Source organism: Mandrillus leucophaeus, unplaced genomic scaffold (genome assembly GCF_000951045.1).
Source record: "Mandrillus leucophaeus isolate KB7577 unplaced genomic scaffold, Mleu.le_1.0 Scaffold206, whole genome shotgun sequence".
Classification (NCBI taxonomy): domain Eukaryota; kingdom Metazoa; phylum Chordata; class Mammalia; order Primates; family Cercopithecidae; genus Mandrillus; species Mandrillus leucophaeus.
In genome coordinates, this window is record NW_012102099.1 from 2517975 (window position 1) to 2542026 (window position 24052).

The 24052-nt window shown below is 50.2% G+C and overlaps 1 protein-coding gene across 1 annotated transcript; it reads left to right on the plus strand.

Moving 5' to 3' along the window:
* The first annotated feature begins 3231 nt into the window (after positions 1-3231).
* On the plus strand, positions 3232-24008 carry RBCK1 (RanBP-type and C3HC4-type zinc finger containing 1). The gene is made up of 13 exons (XM_011979838.1): positions 3232-3954; positions 5057-5201; positions 13067-13160; positions 13273-13471; positions 14579-14700; positions 14804-14977; positions 16060-16220; positions 17322-17433; positions 20303-20482; positions 21477-21575; positions 21937-22080; positions 23338-23477; positions 23539-24008. The coding sequence occupies exons 1-12, from the start codon at positions 3933-3935 to the stop codon at positions 23416-23418; spliced, it is 1533 nt and encodes a 510-aa protein (XP_011835228.1). The 5' UTR covers positions 3232-3932; the 3' UTR covers positions 23419-23477; positions 23539-24008.
* Positions 24009-24052: the final 44 nt, after the last annotated feature.

Consider the following 24052-nt stretch of genomic DNA (forward strand, 5'->3'; position numbering starts at 1 on the left):
TCAGGAGGCGGAGGTTGCAGTGAGCCAAGATCGTGCCATTTGCACTTCAGCCTGGGCAACAAGAGTGAAACTCCATCACACACACACATACACAAAAATTAAATTTAAAAGATGGGCTAAACAGCAAATTAGACATGGCTAAAGAGGGAATTAATGAGACAGAAATCAGACACCAATCACAGATTCAAGAAACTCCATAAATTTCACACATAGACACATCATAGTAAAAATGCAAAAAAAAAAACCCCAAATATTAAAAAAAAAAAAATTCTTAAAAGCACTCAGAGGAAAAGATTCAGAGATTCTAAGAACAAAAAACAAAACAAACAAACAAACAAAATCCCAAAACAACAACAAAAAACAAAAAATACCCAGTACTACCACATGGATAAACCTCAAAAACATTATGTCAAGAAAAACCCCAATGTTATGCCAAGTGAAAGAAGCCAGTCACAAAGATTCACATATTGTCAAAGCCTAATTTTCTTTTTGGTCTCACTCTGTCACCCAGGCTGCAGTGCAGTGGGGCAATCACTGCTCTACAGGTGCACACCATCACACTCGGCTAATTTTTATATTTTTTGTAGAGATGGAGTTTCACCATGTTGCCCAGGCTGGTCTTGAATTCCTGGGCTCAAGCGATCCACCCGGCTTGGCCTCCCCAAGTGCTGGGATTACTGGCACGAGCCACTGTGGCCCATCAGTAAGATCTAATTTCTATAAAATATCAGGAAGAGGAAAGTCTATAGAGACATAAAGTATATTAGTGCTGTCAGTTGGAGGATGGGGAAGAGGGAATGTCTGCTAATGAGTACAGGTCTATTTTGGGGTGATAAAAATTTTCTTTCTTTCTCTCTCTTTCTTTCCCTTCCTTCCTTCCTTCCTTCCTCCCTCCCTCCCTCCCTCCCTCCTTCCTTCCTTCCTTCCTTCCTTCCTTCCTTCCTTCCTTTTCTTATGGAATCTCGCTTTATCACGCAGGCTGGAGTACAATGGTGCGATCTCAGCTCACTGCAACCTCCGCCTCCCGGGTTCAAGCAATTCTCATGCCTCAGGCTCCGCAGTAGCTAGGATTACAGATGCCCACCACCACACCTGGCTAATTTTTGCATTTTTAGTAGAGACAGGGTTTCACCATGTTGGCCAGGCTGGTCTCGAACTCCTGACCTCAAGTGATCCGCCCGCCTCAGCCTCCCAAAGTGCTGGGATTGCAGGTGTGAGCCACCATGCCCAGCCAAAAATGTTCTAAAATTTGATTGTGGTGATGGGTGCACAATTCTGTAAATGTTACTAAAAACTATTAAATTGTATATTTTAAGTGGGTGGATTTTATGGCATATAAATTATATCTCAATAAAGTTGTTTATAAAAAGAACAGCAGTTAGACTGACAGGTGATGATGTCTCAACAGCAACCATTTCCCAGTATTTTGGGAGGCCGAGGTGGGCAGATCTCTTGAGCCCACGAGTTCAAGACCAGCCTGGGGAACATGACCAAACCCTGTCTCTACAAAACTTAGCCAAGTGTGGTGGCACGTGGCCGTGGTTGCAGCTACTCGGGAAGCTGAGCCCAGGAGTTGGAGACTGTAGTGAGCCATGATTACGCCACTGCACTCCAGCCTGAGCAACACGAGTGAAACTCCGTCTCAAAAAAAAAAAAAAAAAGCTTGCCCCAGGCCATTCAAATGTACAGCCAAGGTTGAAAAACATTGTCTTAAGACATGCGTTTCAGGCAAAAGAAAAATTATCACACATGGGCCGGGCTCGGTGGCTCATGCCTGTAATCCTAGCACTTTGGGAGGCCGAGCCAGGCGGATCATGAGGTCAGGAGATCGAGACCATCCTGGCTAACACGATGAAATCCCGTCTCTACTAAAAATACAAAAAATCAGCCAGGCCTGGTGGGCGGGCGCCCGTAGTCCCAGCTACTCGGGAGGCTGAGGCAGGAGAATGGCATGAACTCGGGAGGCACAGCTTGCAGTGAGCCGAGATCGCGCCACTGCACTCTGGCCTGGGTGACAGAGCGAGGCTCTTGTCTCAAAAAAAAAAAAAAAAAGAAAAAAGAAAAAAAGAAAGAAAAATTATCCCAGATGAAGATCAGGTTCATTCCTTCATTTAACATATGGAGCCTCCGTTACGTGTTTGGAACTGTGCTAGACACCAGGAACACAGCAGTGAGCAAAACAAATCAAAAAGTCCCTGCCCTCGAGGAGAGGAAAACAGACACAGAAAAACATAAATAAGTAAAATATGCTCCGTTAGACAGTAATAGATGCTGAGAAGAAAAAAAAATGAAGCCAGGAAGGCGGATGTGAAATGCTGGATACATGCGTGTCCGTGAAATTTCAGATGGAGTAGCTAGGGAAGATTTTTGGGTAAAGACCAAAATAAAGGGAAGGAGCGAGCCATGCAGACGTTTGGGTTACGGCAGGTGCAAAGGCCCTAAGGCAGGAGTGTGTCTGACTTACTCCAGGCCCCAGCAGGTCAATGGGACTTGAGTGGAGTGAGGCAAGGGCAGGATAGTTAGCTACGAAGACAGAGATCTGGAGGCAGTTTACAAGCCCTGGGGAAGATCTCGGCTGTTACTTTAAGCGAGATGGGAGTACTTGAGTCGGGGAGTGGCCTGAGTTTGATTTACATTTTAACAGGACTCTCAGGCAGCTGGGTGGAAATGGACAGAAGAGGGCAAAAAGAGAAGCAAGGAGGCCCAGGAGGAGGCTGATTCAGGACCCCTGAGATGATGGAGCACTGATGGAGCTGGAGCGGGATGGGGCCGGAGGAGGTGAGGGATGAGAGTCTGCAAGTGGAGCCCACAGGATCTGCTGATCGATGGGACGAGAAGCGGGAGAAAAATTAAAGCAGGCGAATGCAAACTTCACCAATAGCTCAACGAAAAGACAGACGGTGACCGCTGAGAGGCAGCGTCGGACCTGGGTAAGGGCGGGTTCCTGAGCCTGCCAGGCCTGGATTCAAACCTCGGCTGAGTGGCCTTGGACAGGTCATCAACAAACAGAGCCTTCGTTTATTCATTTGCAAACGGAGCCAAGGACCGGGCCTGCCCCGGGGTATGCCTGAGGCTTGGGTGAGCAGGCGCCGGGCTCGCAGGGGGCGCTCCTAACCCGTTCCCGGCAGCTCGACGCTGTGGATCTAGCCGGCTTCCAGCCCCCGCTCCAGCTCCTGCTCAGGTTCCTGCTACTGCCCCCGGCCCCGGGCCCCGCGCCCCGCCCACCCCGCCTCTCGGCCCTGCCCCCTCCCGCTGCTCCGCGGCGTAGCCCGCACGGTGAGCCCGGCGGGGGTCCGGGGGTCCGCGGTCAGCCCCGGAGGACAGGGTGGGGTCGCCCCAAACAGGAGCGCCGGAAGCGCTGGAACCCCGCGCTCGGCGGCCGCCGCCGCCGGGTGGCCGGGCATTGGAGGTCCCGGATGAGGCGACAATTTTTCCGGCCCCCCTCCCAGTCCCGCCCCACTTCCGGGGCCGCCACTTTCACTTTCTCTTCCGCCGAAGCCGCTCCGCTTGCGAAGAACTGGGGCCTCCTGGGAGGAGAGAGGGCTTTGCGTTGAAACCCAGGACGCCAGGAGTGCTCCCGCAAGTGGGGGTCCTCCGGGACTTGGAACGCCCCGGCTGGGCGGTGTCCGGGCGTCCTTTCCCCGCTTCTCCCCACCTCGGCTGGTCCCGTTTCCTCTTGCGCCCAGTGCGGACTTGTCTCGGCGCCAGCTGCCCTCTCACCGCCCCACTCGGGATTCTGGCCTGGTCACCAGGCAGTGTGATGCTTCCCGATTGCCGCGGGGACAGCGAGGCACAGACAGAACTTGGGCCGCGCCGGAGGCCACACGGCCTGGCTGAGTTGCTCCTGGTCTCCCGCCTCTCCCAGGCGACCCGGAGGTAGCATTTCCCAGGAGGCACGGTCCCCCGCAGGGGGATGGGCGCAGCCACGCCAGATGGACGAGAAGACCAAGAAAGGTGGGCAGAGGCTGGAGGTGGCTGGGGAACTTCCGGTGGGAAGTGGGCCCCGCAGGACCTGGCCTTGCCTGCCTGGAAGGACCTTGGAGAGGGGGCTTTAGCCTGCCCTCCCTCTGCCCCCCTCCCCATCAGTTTCCTCCTTTAGTACCTGCTGGCTTCCAGAGCCATCTTGGGGCCCTGAGAACTCCTTGGGCCGGCTCTGTGCTGAGATGGGGCTTGGGGACTCGCAGAGGACACAGGGCATTGAACTTGGAGACCTCCTGGGCTGGTGGGATACAGACCTCAGTTGACCTGAGTAGCAGGGGTCCTTGCCTTTTCTCTTGCCCCCTGCACCTAGGGTTGTAGAACAGAAGTCAGTCACTGCCTTGCTGGAAACCTTCCCGTGCGCCTCTGTGTTCTACAAACAAAACCCAGAGCCCCTGGGTGGCCCACAGGACATCTCTCCTCAGTCACCCCGCCATGCTCACTCTACTGGAGCCCCACTGGCTTCTTTCGGTTCTCATCCAACCATTTCTTGGCCAAGGCCCTTACTCTTCCTTCCACCTGGACCACTCTTCCCCACTGGGGCTTGACACGTGCAGCTTCTCCTCCTTCAGGTCTCACCTTCAGTGTTACTCCCTCCCAGAAGCCTCCCCTGGTCTCCTTAACCTGTTTATTTTCCTGCCAGCAAGGATCACAATCTGACTTTTTTTTTTTTTCTTGTTAAACTTGTTCATTGTCTCCCCACTGGGCAGGGAGATCCATAAGGAGAGGGACCCTGTTTATAAATCTCTGTGGGATTCCAGTTCCTGGGACAGTGGGTGGCACACAGTAGAAGCTCAATAACTGCTTATTGGATAAATGAATAGAAGTATGAGGGACCCTGGGAATATGAAGGACAAACAGAACCAAATGAGCCTAGAGTGAGGAGGAGTGGGGAATATCAAAGAATCCCTCCCAGAGAAAGGGACTTTTAGTCTGGGTGCTGAAGGATATGTAGGAGTTCACCAGGAAGACAGAGAAAGCAGCACACACAAAGGATCATCTCCTTTCCTACCCCATTACGCCCACCTCCTGAAAATAAAACCCTGTGCTAACTGGCTCCTGCTGTACTGGCTTTCAGCAGAGGAAATGGCCCTGAGCCTCACCCGAGCAGTGGCGGGCGGGGATGAACAGGTGGCAATGAAGTGTGCCATCTGGCTGGCAGAGCAACGGGTGCCCCTGAGTGTGCAACTGAAGCCTGAGGTCTCCCCAACGCAGGACATCAGGTGAGGAGTGCATGGTTGGCCTGAACCCTAGGGACAGCAGGACAGGACATTCTTGCCTGTAAAACAGTTCTTCCTAATGGCAGGTTCTGGCTTCAGGAGGCCTGGCTTCTAACCCTAGTTATGTCATTAATCAACTGTGAAATATAGGACAGGTCACTTCACCTCTCAGTGTGTCCTCATGTTAAAAATCAGACCATAACATAGGGTTGTTAGGAGGTGTACTGTATTAGGATGACCGTAACAGTAGCTATCTCATAGGGTTGTTAGGAGGTGTACTGTATGTTAGTCCTTACACAACAGAAGAAAACAGAACAGTGATGTAAACAAATTTATGGCAGGGAGTCCAGATAGGGGGGTTCTGCTCCCCACAGTCCTCAGAGGCTCATGTTGCTTCTCTCACTCTTCTGCCCTTCATTCCCAGATTCCTCATGGTGCAAAATGGCCATTCCAACTCCATCCAGCCATCACATCACAGGAGGAAGGGAAGAAAGGCACCCCTCCACATTCCTCTAAAGAGCATAGCTCAAAAGTTGTACACACTTCTTCCATTAATTCCTATGGACCAGAACTGATTTGTACAGCTACAGTTCAACTTGAGGGAAGACTGTATAGTCAGGATATTCAACTAGAATTCAGGGGTTTGCTTGGTAAGGGAAGGGAAGAGAATGGATACTGTCAGTCTCTGCTCCAGGAGACTTAAACTCAATGCTGAAACACTTTGCACAGTGCCTGGCGTGTGTTATGCACTCAATAAACATTAGTGTCTATGGTTCTTTTTTGACTGCTTTTTCATTACTGGATAGTAAGGCAATAGTTCTATGGTTTCTGATTTTCAGTTTTCATGGTAGGTCCCATTTGATTTTTCTAAAAACAGTTTTATTTATTTATCCATACAGTTCAACCGTTTAAAGTATACAGTTCAATGGGTTTTAGTATATTCAAGTTTGTGCAACCATTACCACAATCAATTTTAGAACATTTTCATCATCCTGGAAAGAAATCTGGTACTCATTAGCAGTCAGTCTCCATCTCTCTACCTTTTCCCTAACTCCCCAACCTTAGGCAACCACTAATCCACTTTTTATCTCTAGGGATCTCCCTTCTCTGGAAATTTCATATAAGTTGAATCATACAACATGTGGCCTTTTGTGTCTGGCTTCTTTCACTTAGGATCATGTTTTCTAGATTCATCCATGTTGTAGCATGTATAACAACTTCATTCCCCTTTTTTTGACATGAGGTCTCACTCTGTTGTCCAAGTTGAAGTGCAGTGGTGCCATCATCTCTCACTACAGCCTCAACTTCCTGGGTTCAAGCAGTCCTCCTGCCTTGGCCTCCCAGGTAGCTGAGACTACTGGCGTGTACCATCACACCCAGCTAATTTTTTAAGAATTTGTAGAGATAAGGTCTTGCTGTGTTGCCTAGGCTGGTCTTGAACTTCTGGCCCAAGCAGTCTTCCCACCTCAGCCTCTCAAAGTGCTAGGATTACAGGTGTGAGCCACCATGCCCAGCCAGAACCTTATTCCTTTTTATTGCCAAATAATAATCTATTGTATGGACATACCTCATTATCATTACTGATTAAATCAGTTGATGGACATTTGGGTGTTTCTGTTTTTTGGCTATTATAAACAATGCCGCCATGAACATTTGTGTCCAGCTTTTTGTGTGGACATGTTTTCATTTCTCTTGGGTACATACTAGGAGTGGAATTGCTGGATCATACAGTAACTCTATGTTTAACCTTTTAAAGAAATGCCAGACAGTTTTCCAAAGTGGCTACACCGTTTTACATTCCCACCAGCATATATGAGGGTTCTAGTTTCTCCACATCCTCTCTAACACTTGTTATTTATCTATTTTATTATAGTCATCCTAGTAAATTTGAAGAGGTATCTCGTTGTGGTTTTGATTTGCAATTTCCTAACCATTTGATGACAAATGATGTTGAGCATCTTCATGTGCTTATTTGCCATTTGCATATTTTCTTTGGAGGTTTGCCTATTCAAGTCTTTTGCCCATTTTAAAATTAGATTTATCTTTTTTTTTTTTTTTTTTTGAGATGGAGTCTCACTGTATTGCCCAGGCAGGAGTGCAATGGTGCGATCTCAGCTCACTGAACCTCCACCTCCCAGGTTCAAATGATTCTCCTGCCCCAGCCTCCTGAGTAGCTGGACTACAGGTGCCCACCACCACACCAGCTAATTTTTGTATTTTTAGTAGAGAGGGAGTCTCACTGTGTTGGCCAGGCTGGCCTTGAACTCCTGAAGCCTCAGATGATCCACCCACCTTGGCCTCCCAAAGTGCTGGGATTACAGGCATGAGCCACCACACCCAGCTGGGTTTATGTTTTTATTATTGAGTTGTAGGAATACTTTATTCATCTGAGATAGAAGTGCCTTATCAGCTGCATGATTTGCAAAAATTCTCTCTCATTCTGTGAGTTGTCTTCTCACTTTGTTGATGGTGTCCTTTGAAGCACAAAAGTTTTAAATTTAGATGATGTCCAGGTCGTCTATGTTTTATTTTGTTGTTTGTGCTTTTGGTGTCACATCTAAGAAATCACGGCCTCATCCAAGGTAATGAAGATTTACCTCTATATTTTCTCCTAAATATTTTATGGTTTCAGCTCTTACATTTAGGTCTCTGGTCCATTTTGATTTAATTTTTATATATGGTGTGAGGTAAGGGTCCAACTTCATTCTTTTGCATGTGGATATTGAGTTGTGCCGGCACTATTTGTTAAAAAGACTATTTTCCCGTGTTTAATCATCTTAACCCTTTTTGAAAATTAATTGACCATAAATATGAGTGCTTATTTCTGGACTCTGATTTCTATACCATTGAACTATAATATACATCTGCCCTTATGCCAGTACCACACTGTTCTGATTACTGTAACTTCATAGTATTTGAAATCAGGAAATGGAAGTTCTCCAGCTTTTGTTCTTTTTCAATATTGTTTTGGTTATTGCAAGTCTCGAATTTCCATATAAATTTTAGGATCAGCTTGTCTGGTTCTGCAAAAAAGAAAAAAAAAATGGGATTTTGGTAGGGATTTCATTGAATCTGTAGATCATTGGCCACTTGATTTTAAACAAAATATTGGTATATCTACTTCTTGAAATGGTTGATTGAGACAGTACCTGTGTACTCCTTGCTGTGAAAAATGAGGAAGTTAACATACTCATCTTCCACCTTTGCTTTTCATGACTTTTTTTGTTGAAGTATCATTGTGGACATTTTCCCAGTTGACTTCCACTTGATCCCCTGAATTAACTAACTGGCACTGGCGTTTCCTCTGTAAAATGTACAGTGTCAGCCACCATCTTGCTATTAAAGTGTGGCCCCTGGACCACATCATGGGGGGAATCTCAGGTCCTACCTCAGACTTGCTGGATCAGAACCTGAGTTTTGAGAGGCTGTGGGCAACCAGCACCTCTCAGACCTGCTGTTGGGTTCTCATCGATGGACCCTATGCTTCCTAGCAAATGATACCTGTTGTATGTGTTATTGGTAATAACATAGTTTACTTAGCTGTTACATTAATTAATAAAACATGAGCACTGAAAGAGTTGTTTCTGTGAAAATAAGCTGATTGCTTTAAAAAGACGAGACAAATCACACAGACACATACACACACACACACACACACACACACACACACACAGATTAACACTTTTGGGTGAGACAGTAGTAAGGAAATACAGTAAAAATCCAGAAGGGCTCTGTGCTCTGATGCTTCAGGAGTGTGTCTAAGTTCTTGCTCACTTTAAAGAAGCCGCTACTAGAAATATATAGATCATGATTATGGATGTGATTCATACAAAAAAAAAAGAAAAATCTATGGGAAACTCCAGTCAGCAGGTATAAACTCATGCTGGGCATGGCGGCTCAGCACTTTGGGAGGCTCAGGCAGGAGAATGACTTGAGCTCAGGAGTTTAAGACCAGCCTGGGCAACATAGTGAGAACTTGTCTCTACAAAAAATGAAAAAATTAGCCAGGTTGGGTGGCACACACCTGTAGTCCCAGCTACTTGAGAGGCTGAGGCCAGAGGATTATTAGATCTCAGGTGGTTGAGGTTGCAGTGAGCCATGATCATGCCTGAGTAACAAGGTGAAACCCTGTCTCAAAGAAAGAAAGAGAGAAAAGCCGTTGGCTGTACACCTAGAGACTGGCCAGTGAATGTGCATTCATAGCATGTAAGTTAAAATTAAGTGTTTAAGCTTTGACTGCAGCTGTTTTTGTGATTCTCTGCTGTTCACCAGCGATCTTGATGTGACATTGAATGAGAGAGCTCCAGCTGTATTTTTTTGTTGATAGTGTTAAGATTATAGCTTTTAAAAATTTTGTTTTCTAACATAATTAAGGCTTTTATGCTTTGCCTCTAGGTTGATTCTAAAAGTGCAATACTACTAGAAAGGATTTATAGTATTTTGATTATGGAAATATTATTCACTATAGAATAACTAGCGCAGTCGAAACCATATGCACTTTTATGTTTCAAAACCCTTACTGCTGGAAGAACATTTTGGGGTTAAGATCCAGTCCTTTTCATGTTTTACTTTTCTTCTATTCTCCTGTATGAGACTCATCTATTTTTGTTTTTCAAGAACTTTTCATGTGGAAAATGTGGTAAATTTTTAGTTTTTGCATGTTTAAAAATTTCTAGGCCGGGCGCGGTAGCTCACGCCTGTAATCTCAGCACTTTGGGAGGCCGAGGCGGGCGGATCACGAGGTCAGGAGATCGAGACCATCCTGGCTAACATGGTGAAACCCCGTCTCTAAAAATACAAAAAATTAGCTGGGCGCGGTGGCGGGCGCCTGTAGTCCCAGCTACTGGGGAGGCTGAGGCAGGAGAATGGCGTGAACCCGGGAGGCAGAGCTTGCAGTGAGTGGAGATCGCGCCACTGCACTCCAACCTGGGCGACAGAGCGAGACTCCTCAAAAAAAAAAAATTCTGTATTTTGCTCTCTCAATTCATTGACAGTCGACTGGGTATTCAAATTGTTTACCTGAAGAATTTTAAGAACATTTTCTGGACTACTTTTAAACAAATTTCAGATATTATTTTATCCTTAAATCTTTAGTATGTGTCTTCAAAAAATTAGGACTTGGCCGGGCACGGTGGATCATGCTTGTAATCCTAGCACTTTGGGAGGCTGAGGCAGGTGGATTGCTTGAATCCAGGAGTTCAGAACCAGCCTGGGCAACATAGTGAAACCTTATGTCTACAAAATATTAGCTGGACATGGTGGTGCGCCCCTCTAGTCCCAGCTACCCGGGAGGCTGAGGTGGGAGGGTCACTGCAGTCCAGGAGATTGAAGCTGCAGTGAGCCAAGATCATGCCACTACACTCCAGCCTGGGTGACAGAAGCGAAACCCTGTCTGAAAAAATAACAAAAACAAACAAAAAACCCTCAATACTATTATCACACCTTAGAAAAGGAATAAGAATTCCTTAAAATCCCCTAATGCACTGTTTATATTCAAATTTTCCTATTTCATTAGTGCTTTTTACAGTTTGTTTTCTTCAAATCAAGAGCCAAACAAGATCTACACATAGCATTTCTTAATATGTCTTAAGTCTCTTTTATTCTTCTCTATTTTTATGCCACTAGTTTTTTTTAAGAAACCTGGTCTTTTGACCTCTAGAATTTTCCCCATATTCTGGATCTATCCATTACCTCTTCATGGTATGTATTAGGCCACTCTAGCATTGTTACAAAGAAATATCTGAGACTGGGTAATTTACAAAGAAAAGAGATTTGGCGGGGCGCGGTGGCTCACACCTGTAATCCCAGCAGTTTGGGAGGCCAAGGTGGGCGGATCATGAGGTCAGGAGATGGAGACCATCCTGGCTAACACGGTGAAACCCGTCTCTACAAAAAATACAAAAAATTAGCCAGGCGTGGCGGCGGGCGCCTGTAGTCCTAGCCACTGGGGAGGCTGAGGCGGGAGAATGGCGTGAACCTGGGAAGTGGAGTTTGCAGTGAGCCAAGATTGCGCCACTGCACTCCAGCCTGGGCGACAGAGCAAAACTCCGTCTCAGAAAAAAAAAAAAAGAAGGAAAAGAGGTTTAATTGACTCAGTTCTGCAGGTTGCATAGGAAGCATGGTCCTGACATTTGCTTGGCTTTTGGGGAGGCCTCAGTGAGCTTTTACTGAAGCAGGAGCAGGCACTTCACATGGTGAGAGAGGGAGAAAGAGAAAGAGTTGCAGGGGAGGTGCCACACTTTACGAAAGCCAGATCTCACGAGGACTCACTGTGGCGAGAAGTCACTACGGTGAGAGCGGCTCCAGGCTGTGAGGGAGCTGTGCCTATGACCCAAACATCTCCCACCAGGCCTCACCTTCAACACTAAGGATTACAGTTCAAGATAAGATTTGGGCGGGGACAAATACCCAGACTGTCATGGTGTCATTTACTATCTCCCATTTTTCCCGTAACTGGTAGTTAGAGATAAAGGTTCAGGTAGTCCAGCAGTCACTTTTTTTTTTTCCTTTTTTTTTTTTTTAAGACAGAGTTTCACTCTGTCGCCCAGGCTAGAGTGCAGTGGTGCAATCTTGGCTCACTGCAACCTCCGCCTCCCAGGTTCATGCCATTCTCCTGCCTCAGTCTCCCGAGTAGCTGGGACTACAGGCGCCCACCACAGCACCCAGCTAATTTTTTTTTTTTTTTGTATTTTCAGTAGAAACAGGGTTTCACTGTGTTAACCAGGATGGTCTTGATCTCCTGACCTTGTGATCCACCCACCTCAGCCTCCCAAAGTGCTGGGATTCAGCAGTCACTTTTAATGTGCAGGGCTCTTTCTCATTTTTTGGTTACTTCATGCCTTTTCTTGCTTTCTGAATGCAATGTTTTCCCAAATCTCTCTGAAGGTACTACTTAGACTTCACTGTTGCTTATTGTTCTATACCCTAAATGATCTCTGTTTGCTTTGGAGTCAGTTCTGCTTTTTCATCTTCTCATGCTTTTGATTTTTCAAAAATGTTGGAGGATCCTCGAGAAAGTTAAAACCACTTTCTCTGGAATAATACCATGTGGATTTAAATCCTGCCTCTGGCTGAACACAGTGGCTTACTCCTGTAATCCCACTTCAGGACGCCAAGGCAGGAGGATCACTTGAGGCCAAGAGTTCAAGACCAGCTTTGGCAACACAGTGACACCCTGTCTCTACAAAAACTTAAAAAATTAGCCATGGGGTCATGAGCCTGTGGTCCCAGCTACTTAGGAGGCTGAGATGGGAAGATCCCTTGAGCCCAGGAGGTTGACGCTGCAGTGAGCCAAGGTAGCACTACTGCACTCCAGCCTGGGCCACAGAAAGAGAGCCTGTGCCTTAAACGTAAATCAATACATACAAATGCATCCTGCCTCTAACAGTTATTAGTTGCTTAGTTTGGCAGAGTCACTGTAACCTATCTGTGCCTCACATTTTTATCTGTAAAACAGGGATACAGCAGTACCTGCCTGATGGGTTCATTGAGAGGATTAAATGAGTTAATACACATTCAGTGCATTGAATAGTCTTAGCATATAGTAAACAACAACTTTTGGTGGTTTGACTAAGGAGCAGGGGAGAGAAGATAGAAGAGGTTGGAGAGGTCAGGGAGGCGCCAGATCATGGAGGCCCTCGTGTGCTGCCATGAGTTGATTCTAAGAGTAGCATGGAGCCATTGGAGGGGCCTAACTTTGGGTTCTAATAAAGGAGGAAGCATGGGTGGGGGCCTACCCCAGACTGGGGGTTGTGTGTGTGTATGTGCATGGCCATGCGCCTGTGTGCAAATACATACATGTCTGTAGCCGGTGGCTGAGGCTGGACCCCTGGCCAGAGCCCATGCTGAGCCCCTGCTGTTCTCTGCAGGCTGTGGGTGAGCGTGGAGGATGCTCAGATGCACACTGTCACCATCTGGCTCACAGTGCGCCCTGATATGACAGTGGCATCCCTCAAAGACATGGTGAGTGAGGAGGCTGAGGGCGACACTGGGGTGGAGGCTCTCCCTTTCGCTCCTGCTTCCTCTCTCTCCTCTGGCCCTGCCTTCTCACTCTCTCTCTCGGTGCCCCCACCAGGTTTTTCTGGACTATGGCTTCCCACCAGTCTTGCAGCAGTGGGTGATTGGGCAGCGGCTGGCACGAGACCAGGAGACCCTGCACTCCCATGGGGTGCGGCAGAATGGGGACAGTGCCTACCTCTATCTGCTATCAGCCCGCAACACCTCCCTCAACCCTCAGGAGCTGCAGCGGGAGCGGCAGCTGCGGATGCTGGAAGGTGAGGCTCTGCCCCGAGCACCGTGGGACCCAGCAGGGGCCCTGGACTCACTTGAGAGTGTAGGGCAAGCAGGAGCAGAGCCCCTGGGTTTTTAGTCAGGGGCTCACCCAGAGGACCCTATCCAAGTGGGGAAGAGAGGACCTAAGACACATGGGAGGGAGCATTTCAGGGACCCATCATGACAACAGCTGGCATGGGGACCGGTGGATTCCATCCAGGCTCTGGCATTCCCAGCTGTGTGACCTTGGGCAAGGTTAGTCCCATCTGCTGCCTAGTTTGCTAAAATCATAAACTGGGTATGACGGTGATGATAACCAGTGTTTATTCTTAATTTTTAACTTGTGAAATGTTTCAGACCTACAGAAAAGTTGCCAAATTTTACAAAGTAGTATATAAAGAATTCCCGTGTGCCTTTCATGTGGGTTTTACCATATTTGCTTTCTTTTATCATTCTCTTTCTATATAAAATTATTTTATTTTCTGAACCATTTTGAGAGTAAGTTGCAGCCATGATGTCTCTTTCCCCTAAATAATTCAGTGTGCATTCCCTTGAAAAGAAAGGTCATTTTCTTGTATTACTAGGCATAACAATCCAACTCAGGAAACTAACACTGATACAGTACTGGTATCTAATCTACAGATCTTACTCAGATTTTACCAGTTGTCCCACTATTATCATTTATAGCAAAGACTTGGCATTCAACTGTCATGTCTCAATCCCTTTCAAAGAGTCTAGGCCAGTTTCTTTTTTGTGGCGGGGGTAGGGGCTGATGTTTCCTGGGGAATGGAGTGAACCACTGTTTTGGCAGGACCGCCTCAGCGGTGCTCTTGTGTCCCACTTGGTGAATCCTTCAGGAGGCACAGAAAGGCAGGTGTTATGGTAGATTTTGAAGCTCAGAGGACATAGGAGCATTTGCGGGTGGAATAGGGACCCTGACCCTGGAGGAGCCAGGATGCCCATTTGGCCAGATGGAAGCTGGAGATGCCCCCAGGGAGGAGGGAGAGGATAGGGGGAGGGTCTGCCTGGCTGGCTCAGGGAGACCCACCCCCATGGGTGTGGACCAAGCGGGCCACGTGGAACCACCACCCCTTAACCCTTCTCCACAGATCTGGGCTTCAAGGACCTCACGCTGCAGCCACGGGGCCCTCTGGAACCAGGTCCCCCAAAGCCCAGGGTCCCCCAGGAACCCGGACGGGGGCAGCCAGATGCAGTGCCCGAGCCCCCACCGGTAAGCTGTCCCTGACCACACTTCCCTGGCCTCAGTATCCTCTTCTGTGCCCCTCCCTTGCCCCACCCTGTCCAGTTCAGCTCACAGCCCGCTTTGCTCCCAGGTGGGCTGGCAGTGCCCCGGGTGCACCTTCATCAACAAGCCCACGCGGCCTGGCTGTGAGATGTGCTGCCGGGCACGCCCCGAGGCCTACCAGGTCCCTGCCTCATACCAGCCCGACGAGGAGGAGCGAGCGCGCCTGGCGGGCGAGGAGGAGGCGCTGCGTCAGTACCAGCAGGTGGGTGCGGAAGTCCCTGGACAGACACCTGCAGACCGCACGGGGGAGGTGTAGGCCAGGAAGGGAGACACCTGTGCATTGCCGCTCCTCCCCATTACTGCCTTGCCCCTCCCAACCACGCTGCTGGCAGTGACCCTGCACCTGGCTGTGACCTGCCCTCTCTCAAAGGTCACCCTGTGGCTGAGACCCACTCCCTGGCTGTGACGCACATCCAGATTCACATGCCTCACTCCCACGTGAGCTGTGGCTCCATCCCTAGCTTTGACACACCACACAAGTATGGCTGGCTATGACCCCAGCATCCTAGCCATGACCACACCTCAGCTCGGACCTCACCCTCACCTGCCTGTGACCTAATCCTACTCCACCTCCCCGTGACCTCACCCTGGACTCTCCTACTCCTGACCTCATCCCTCTCGGGCTTGGCCCACCCTTGACTTCCTGAGAGCCTGGCCTGGCCCCTCACTGCTCCCTAGGGGGATGACCCCCAACCCTGGTCTTGCGCCTTAGCCCTCCCCCACCCCCATCATGACACACACACTAATGACACAGACACTGACCCCCGAGTGCTCCCCATTCTGATCTCACCCCTGGCCCACCTGCATTCCCCTTGGACCCGGTGCTACCCCTGGCCAGCCCACTCCTGTTCTCGTCTCAGCCTTGCTCTGCTCTCCGGCTTTGTCACTTCCTCACCCCTGACCTTGAACTGGCTCCACCAGCCCTGGCCCAGGCCCTGCCCTGCTACCTGACTCACCACTCAGACCCTGGCCCCCTTCCTTTCCCTGCTGCCACTGCTCCCTCTCCTGATGCCTTCCCTGGCTACCTGGCCGGCCTCCCCTCCCTTGGCTTCCCCATGGTCCGCCTGGCCTCTCTCCCAGCCCCGCCCCTCCCAACCTTCCTGCTCCTGAGCACCCCTGCCCACCCCCATCCCGGATCCCCGATCCCCGATCCCGACTGGCTCCCAGCTTTGCCTCTTGCTGGTCTGACCCAGCCCTGACCACGCCCTCCGGTCCTTCCCCCTTCGTGGTCTGACCCGCCCCCGAGGCCCTGACCCACCCCGTGGCCCCGCCCCGTGTGCCCAGCGGAAGCAGCAGCAGCAGGAGGGGAACTACCTGCAGCACGTCCAGCTGGACCAGAGGAGCCTGGTGCTGAACACCGAGCCCGCCGAGTGCCCCGTGTGCTACTCGGTGCTGGCGCCCGGCGAGGCCGTGGTGCTGCGTGAGTGTCTGCACACCTTCTGCAGGTGCGGCCCCCAATCCCACCCCCGGCAATGCAGCTTTATTAAAGTCGCCAGTTACGCAGGGCTGGACGTGGGTGGGGCCCTGTGCTCTGATACCTCATTGGACGCCCGCGAAAACCTACGAGGTAGGCTCCGTCTCCCCATTTTGCAGATGAGGAACCTGAGGTGCAGAGAGGCCAAGCAGCTTACCCAAGGCCACATGGCTCGTGAGAGAAGCAGCCTAGACATGAACGTAGGCATGGGTGGAGACTCCAGAGCCTCCCTTCCCCTCTACCTTTCACCGCCCAGGCTCCTGCAGCCACGCTGCTCTGAGCCTCGCTGTGGGCATCTGCCAGTTTCTGAGTCTCCTGTCATGGCCCTTCCACCCCTGAATGTGGGGAACACAGACCCACTCACCACAGCAGACCCTTGTGGAGCAGTGCCTGGGTGACAGGCTCCATGCCTGCCTCCTGGAGCTTACATTCCAGCAGAGAGGCTGATGTGAATTGGATAATCACTGGTTGATGTCCTTGTGAATTATGTCAAATGCTACATACAGTACGTTAAGAGACAACAGGAGTCCTTCCTGGAAAGGGTGGTCTGGAAGCTTCCAAGGAGGTAGCTCCAGAGCAGGGACTGGAAGGCCTGCTGTAGGTGTGGGCCTGGCGTGTTGGAGGAGGCTGAGGAGGTCTCTTGGTGGCTGGAGCAGAGGGATGAAGGGGGTAATCAAAGAGCAGGATAGAGACGTGTTGGGTCTGTGAGCAGCGACGAGGAGTTGGGATTTGTTCTGGGTGGGATGGGGGTCACTGGGGAGGCATGGCTGCTATTCTGAGATAGACTTTAGGGGCCAGATGGATGCAGGGAGCCCAGTGAGGAGGCTCCTGAAGTCACCCAGGCGGGGGATGTGGGGCCTGGACCAGAGAATCGGAGCGGCCATATGGAGACAGGATTGGAGGCCTTGGTGATGGGTTGGTGAGAGGGATGGGAAGGAAGGGGATATTGAGGAGAAGCCCACCTGGGGTGACTGAGTGAGGCCCCTGGGGTCAGGCCTTGCCATGTGAGGGGTGGAGTCCCCAGTGGATGGGGTTCCTGTGATCCTAACTCTTCTCCCCTCCCCTCCCCTAGGGAGTGCCTGCAGGGCACCATCCGCAACAGCCAGGAGGCAGAGGTCTCCTGCCCCTTCATTGACAACACCTACTCGTGCTCGGGCAAGCTGCTGGAGAGGGAGATCAAGGCGGTAAGGCCTCGGGGTGGGAGACATACCCCAGTCCTAAGGAACTGGGCCCGGAGCAGGCAGGTAGGGACTGGCTCAGGCAGCAGGCATCTTTTCTTTCTTTTTCTTTTCTTTTCTTTTTTTTTTTTTGGGAGATGGGGGTCTCCCTATGTGATCCGAGCTGGTCTCAAACTCCTGGGCTTAAGTGATCATCCATCCTCGGCCCCCCAGACATTTTTCAAGAGATTTGTCTATGTGGGGTGCTGAGACCCCAAGCAGAGAAAGAATTGAGGGGAGTAGCTAGTCAAGAAACCACATCTATGAAGGAAAGACAGCAGAGTTGTTAAGAGTCAGGGACTCGGCTGGGCGTGGCAGCTCACACCTGTAATCCCAGCACTTTGGGAGGCCAAGGTGGGCAGATTGCTTGAACCCATGAGCTCCAGACCAGCCTGGGCAACATGGCAAAACCCTGTCTCTCCAAAAAATAGCCAGTCGCAGGGGCATGCGCCTGTAGTCCTAGCTACTCGGGTGGGGGTCAGGAGTGAGTGGGCTGAGGTGGGAGGATTGCTTGAGCCTGGGAGGTCAGGGTTACGGTGAGCTGTGATTGTGCCACTACACTCCAGCCTGGGCAACAGAGTGAGACCTTGCCTCAAAAAAAGAAAAAAAAATAGTCAGGGAACTCTGGAGCCTGGTGGCCTGGGTGTGTGACCACAAGTCAGATATTTAACCTCTCTATGCCTCTATCTCATCTCTGTTAGAGTCAGAGTTACAGCTTCTATTTCCAGGATTGCAAAGATTATGGCAGAGCATATGTGTATAGAATTTAGAGTAGTGCGGCCAGGCACAGTGGCTCATTCCTGTAATCCCAGTGCTTTGGGAGGCCGAGGTGGGTAGATCACCTGAGGTCGGGAATTCGAGACCAGCCTGACTAACATGGAGAAACCCCATCTCTACTAAAAATACAAAATTAGCTGGGTATGGTGGCACATGCCTGTAATCCCAGCTGCTCCAGAGGCTGAGGCAGGGGAGTCGCTTGATCCCAGGAGGTGGAGGTTGCAGTGAGCCGAGATTGCGCCATTGCACTCCAGCCTGGGCAACCAGAGCGAAACTCCGTCTCAAAAACTATATCTATATTTAGAGTAGTGCTTGTCACATGGTAAGCCTTTGTTGTTGTTAGCACTTACTGTGTAACAAATCACTGCAGGCTCAAAACAACAGTCATTTATTTAGCTCATAAATCTGCAAGTTGAGTTGGCCGTCTGTATCTGTGGGTACCACACTGGAGAATTCAACAACGGTGGATAGAATATATTCTTAAGAAAACAAAAAAATTACAATAAAAACAAAATTTAAGAAACAATACAGCATGAACTGTTTATATAACATTTATGTTATATTAGATATTATAAGTAATCTACAGGTGATTTAAAGTGTATGGGAGGATGTTGGTAGGTTGTATGCAAATACTATGCCGTTTTATATAAAGAGTTTGAGCATCCCTGGATTTGGGTATCTGCAGGGATCTTGGAACCAATTCTCTCTGGATACCGAGGGATGACTATAATTTGGGTCGGACTTATCCGGATGGTTCTTCTGATCTGGGCAGGGCCTCGCTGATTTCACCTGGGCCTCGCTGGTGGGTCAGCTGTTTGTTTGTTTAATTTTTATTTTTTATTTTTGAGGGTACATAGTTGGTGTATACATTTCTGGGGTACATGAAATACTTTGATACAGGCATGCAGTGCGTAATAATCACATCATGGAGAATGGGGAAGCCATCCCCTCAAGCATTTATCCTTTGTGTTATGGACAGTCCAGTTATGCTTTCTTAGTTATTATAAAATGTACAATTAAATTATTGACTATAGTCTGTCTGTTGTGCTATCAAATACCAGTTCTTATTCTATTTTTTTGTACCAATTTACCATCCCCACTCCCTTCCCACACCACACTACCCTTCGCTGCTTCTGGTAACCATCCTTTTACTCTCTGTCTTCGATAGTTCAGTTGTTTTGATTTTTAGCACCTGCAAATAAGTAGAACATGTAATGTTTGTCTATCTGTGCCTGGCTTATTTCATTTAACATAATGACCTCCAGTTCCTCCATGTTGCTGTAAACGACAGAACTGCATTCTTTTTTTATGGCCGAGTAGTACTCCATTGTGTATATATACCACATTTTCTTTATAGGATACTAGTTTAATCATGTCTTTCCCCACATTGCTTATTATTTATGTTCTTTTCTTTATTGTGAGAAAATAGACATAACATTTACCATTTTAACCATTTTTTAAGTGTACCGTTCAGTGGCATTAAGTACATTCACACTGTTGTGCAACCATTACCACCATCCACCACCAAAACTTTTAGAAATTCCCCCCACTTTCTTTTTACTTTTCTTTTCCTTTTTTTTTTTTTTTCAGCTAGGATTTCATTCTGTCACCCAGGTTGGAGTGCAGTGCATCAGTCATGGCTCACTGCAGTCTTGACCTTCTGGGCTCAAGCAGTCCTCACAACCCAGCCTCCCAAGTAGCTGGGACTACAGGTGTGAGCACCACACCTGCTTTTTTTTTTTTTTTTTTTTTTAAATTTTTTTGTAGAGATGAGGTCTCACTGTATTTCTCAGGCTGATCTTAAACTCTTGGCCTCAAAGAATCCTCCTGCCTTGATTGACCTCCCAAAGTGCTGGGATTACAGGTATAAGCCACCACGCCTGGCCTAAAATCCACTTTTTGAATGGAGTTTTTCAACACTATGAGGATCACATGAAGGAAAAAGCCTGGCCTGGGTTGGAGTTTATGGGCTGGGGGCTTTCTGGAAGGTATGTGGTGGTCAAGGGTCATATGTCAGGTGTTCTGAATCCTGAGCAACAAGGACGTGGTCTGTTGGCAGCTCCTGACCCCTGAGGATTACCAGCGATTTCTAGACCTGGGCATCTCCATTGCTGAAAACCGCAGTGCCTTCAGCTACCATTGCAAGACCCCAGATTGCAAGGGATGGTGCTTCTTTGAGGATGATGTCAACGAGTTCACCTGCCCTGTGTGTTTCCATGTCAACTGCCTGCTCTGCAAGGTGGGGCCAGGGACTCACCCCACCTAGTCACTGTCATCTTGCCTGGAGCTTACCACGCTGCAGTGCGTGTTCTCCTGGGAAGGGAGCTGTGACCCTGGCCTGCTAGTCATGACTTAGAGCTGCATGTCGGTGGGAGAGTGTGGCTCGAGCCTGAACCAAGCCCTGGTCCCACAGATGGGGTCCCAGACCCGGCCCCAGATGGAGCCTCCAACCTAGGCAGCCCTGGTCCACAATGGAGCCCTGACCCGGGACCAGTCAACCCCAGTCACAGACTGAATCCCAGTCCCACACTGAGCCCTGACCCCATCCAAGTCCATAGACTCGGCCTCTGACCAAACCTGACCCTGCACTTGTCACTTAAGGTGGTCCCATATTCAGCCCAGACCCTGAACTAAGCTCTGACCCTGGCTTCTGACTGAACCTGTCACAGACTAAGGCCCAACCCTGGCCCTATGCCACATCTCCGCCCCTGTCCTGAACTGAGTGCGGACCCCAAACCCAGACAGCCCTGCATGATCCTTCCCCCAGGCCTGTCCCTGCCCCTTCATCTCAAAAGTGGAAGGTGAGGAACCGGTAAACAGGTCTGGAGCCTGGTCTCACACTCAGCCTGAGCAAGCTCAGTCTGGGGTCATTGGGCCTGTAACCCTGGGCAGGGCCTTGGCAGGGATGCGGGGTCTCACCTTAGGGGTGTAAGGGATTTCCGTGCCCATCAGAACTTAAATAAGCTGGGTGTGGCAGCATGTGCTGGTAGCTTGTGCTACTCAGGAGGCTGAGGTATATTTTGCTGTTAGCATATGTGATGACCTTGACTTCACCTCCCTGGTGCCAGTATCCTCTTCTGTAAAATGGCTTATGCTTTACAAAGTGAGGTCCTGCCAGTGACTACACCTAGAGGCATTAAGTGCCTTTGTGGACTCCTGCCCTGCGCCTCACCTCTCCCAGCTTCTTAACCCCCTGAGGAACCTTCTCACCTTGAGTGCCTCACCTGCTGCAGGCCATCCACGAGCAGATGAACTGCAAGGAGTATCAGGAGGACCTGGCCCTGCGGGCTCAGAATGATGTGGCTGCCCGGCAGACGACAGAGATGCTGAAGGTGAGGCTGGGACAGGGCCGAGGCCTAGGGATTTTAAGTTCTGGGATCCAGGTGGGGGCTAGGGGCTTCTCAGCAAGGGCTGTGCTCACACATCCCTGGAGGCTCTGGTCTCCCTTCTGGCTGTCACTTCCATCCAGAGATGGGACTTAGGCCAAGCTGTCATGTTGGGAAGAGCGTCTGGGTGGAGGGTGGAGACCACAGGAATGAAGAGGGGCTTGCCGGACGGAGCCTGGCCTGGCGGAGCTGCACAGGAGAGACTCCACAGCACCAGAGGGTCTCTACCTTCTCCCTGCCATGGGGAGGAGCCAGGCTGGGTGACTGCCCCAGCCCCGCCCCAAGGCCAGCACCTGTCCCGCTCCAGGTGATGCTGCAGCAGGGCGAGGCCATGCGCTGCCCCCAGTGCCAGATCGTGGTACAGAAGAAGGACGGCTGCGACTGGATCCGCTGCACCGTCTGCCACACTGAGATCTGCTGGGTCACCAAGGGCCCACGCTGGGGCCCCGGGGTGAGTCTTCACTCGTGGTGGTGTGGAGAGGGTGCCCTTGTGGGTTTGCCTTAGAGGAGGGCTTGGAAAACTACAGCCCATGGGCCATATCCAACCCAGCACCTGACTTTGTACAGCTCCCGAGGTCAGAGTGTTGTTTCTTTTGAAACGGAGTTTCGCTCTTGTCGCCCAGGCTGGAGTGCAATAGCGCAGTCTCGGCTCACTGCAACCTCTGCCTCTCAGGTTCAAGCAATTCTCCTGCCGCAGCCTCCCAAGTAGATGGGATTACAGGCACCACCATGCCTGGCTGATTTTGTATTTTTAGTAGAGACAGGGTTTCTCCATGTTGGTCAGGCTGGTCTCAAATTCCTGACCGCAGGTGATCCGCCTGCCTCAGCCTCCCAAAATGCTGGGATTACAGGCGTGAGCCACCGTGCCCGGCCACAGGAATGTCCTTTACATCTTTAAATGGTTGAAAAAATACCAAAAGATGACTATCTTGTGACGTGAAAATTACATGAAATCCACATTTCAGTGTCCATAGGTAAAGTGCTTTGGAGCACAGCTGTGCTCGTTCATTTACATGTTGTCTGTGGTTGCTTTCACACTGCAGAGGCAGAGGCCATATGGCTGCCCAGCCCAAAATGACCGGCCCTTTATAGAAAAGGTTTGCCCACCCTTGCCCTAGAGGACAGCAAGTAAAGGTTCCATCTGGAGTCGGAGGTGGATTGGCCCCTGGCTCTGGCACATACCGACTGTGGGATTAGGCTGCCGCTCACCTCTCTCAGCCCCCTTTCCTCTGTGAAATGGAGATGATAGCTGGGCTTATCTCAGGCTTGTTGTCAGAATCAAGTGGAAAAATGGCAAGAGAAGTGCTTAGAGAGTCTGTCATTTGGTGAGCACTCTTGCAAATGGTAGCTGTCATTATTAGGGGTGTGCTCTGGAATTGGGAGCCTGTTGTAACGTTCAGGTAGACTTTCAGACAGGTAGAGGCAGAGGAACCTGCCCTCGTGCATGCTGCCAGTATGCTGACATGTCTAGAATATGCAGAGTGGTCAGATTCTCTCCCTGGCCTGTTCCTGGATCTAGGCTTGGGTAGACTGAGTGCTGTGGGAGCCCAGAAAAGGCCTCAGTGACTCTCCATCAGGCAGCTGAGGCCGACAAGGCCATTCTTGCAGGAGGGCCTGCAGAGGCAAAGGCCCAGGTGGGAGAGTGCTCGGCTGTGGGGGCAGTCTCTGCACTGCCCTGACATTCTCTTCTCTTCCTGTCATCTTCTAGGGCCCAGGAGACACCAGCGGGGGCTGCCGCTGCAGGGTGAATGGGATTCCTTGCCACCCAAGCTGTCAGAACTGCCACTGAGCAAATGGTGGGACCCCATGCTGACCCAGCCCCACATCCACATTCTGTTACGGGGCAGGGCTGGGCTTGGGGCTTTGGCTCCAACTTCTGGCTGGGAGATGCTTTTGTGCGGAGACCAAGTCCCTGAGCTTCGTGGACGGCCTTGCTTGCTGTAGCGTTGTAGGGGCCCTGCCTGCACTGCTGTTGTCCATGGTCACATCTGCCCCAGTGCATTTGTCCTTCCCTTGGGGCTTGCCAGCCAGACTTCTCTCCCCTGCAGCTCCCACCTCTGCCTGACCCCAGCCTTAAACACAGCCCCTGGCCAGAGGCCTTGCTGGGTGGAGCCTCTGTGTGACTCCATACTCCGCCCACCACAACACTCATCTTTCGAATACCAAGCACTCTCAGCCTCCCTGCCTTCCCCTGTCAGCTTTCCGGGGCTAACTGTTCTCTGCCTTTGTGGTTGGAGGCCCGGGGCGCTTAGAACTCTTGCTAACCTGTTCAGAGCCGGGAAGGAGACCGGGCAGTTTGAAAGCACAGCCCCTCAGGTCCAGTTCTGCGTCTCCCTCTCTGCAGCGTGTGTAAGCTATTATAATTAAAATGGTTTTCCGCGAAAGGATGAGTGTGATGTCCTTGAGAGGAAGTGAATGTCCTG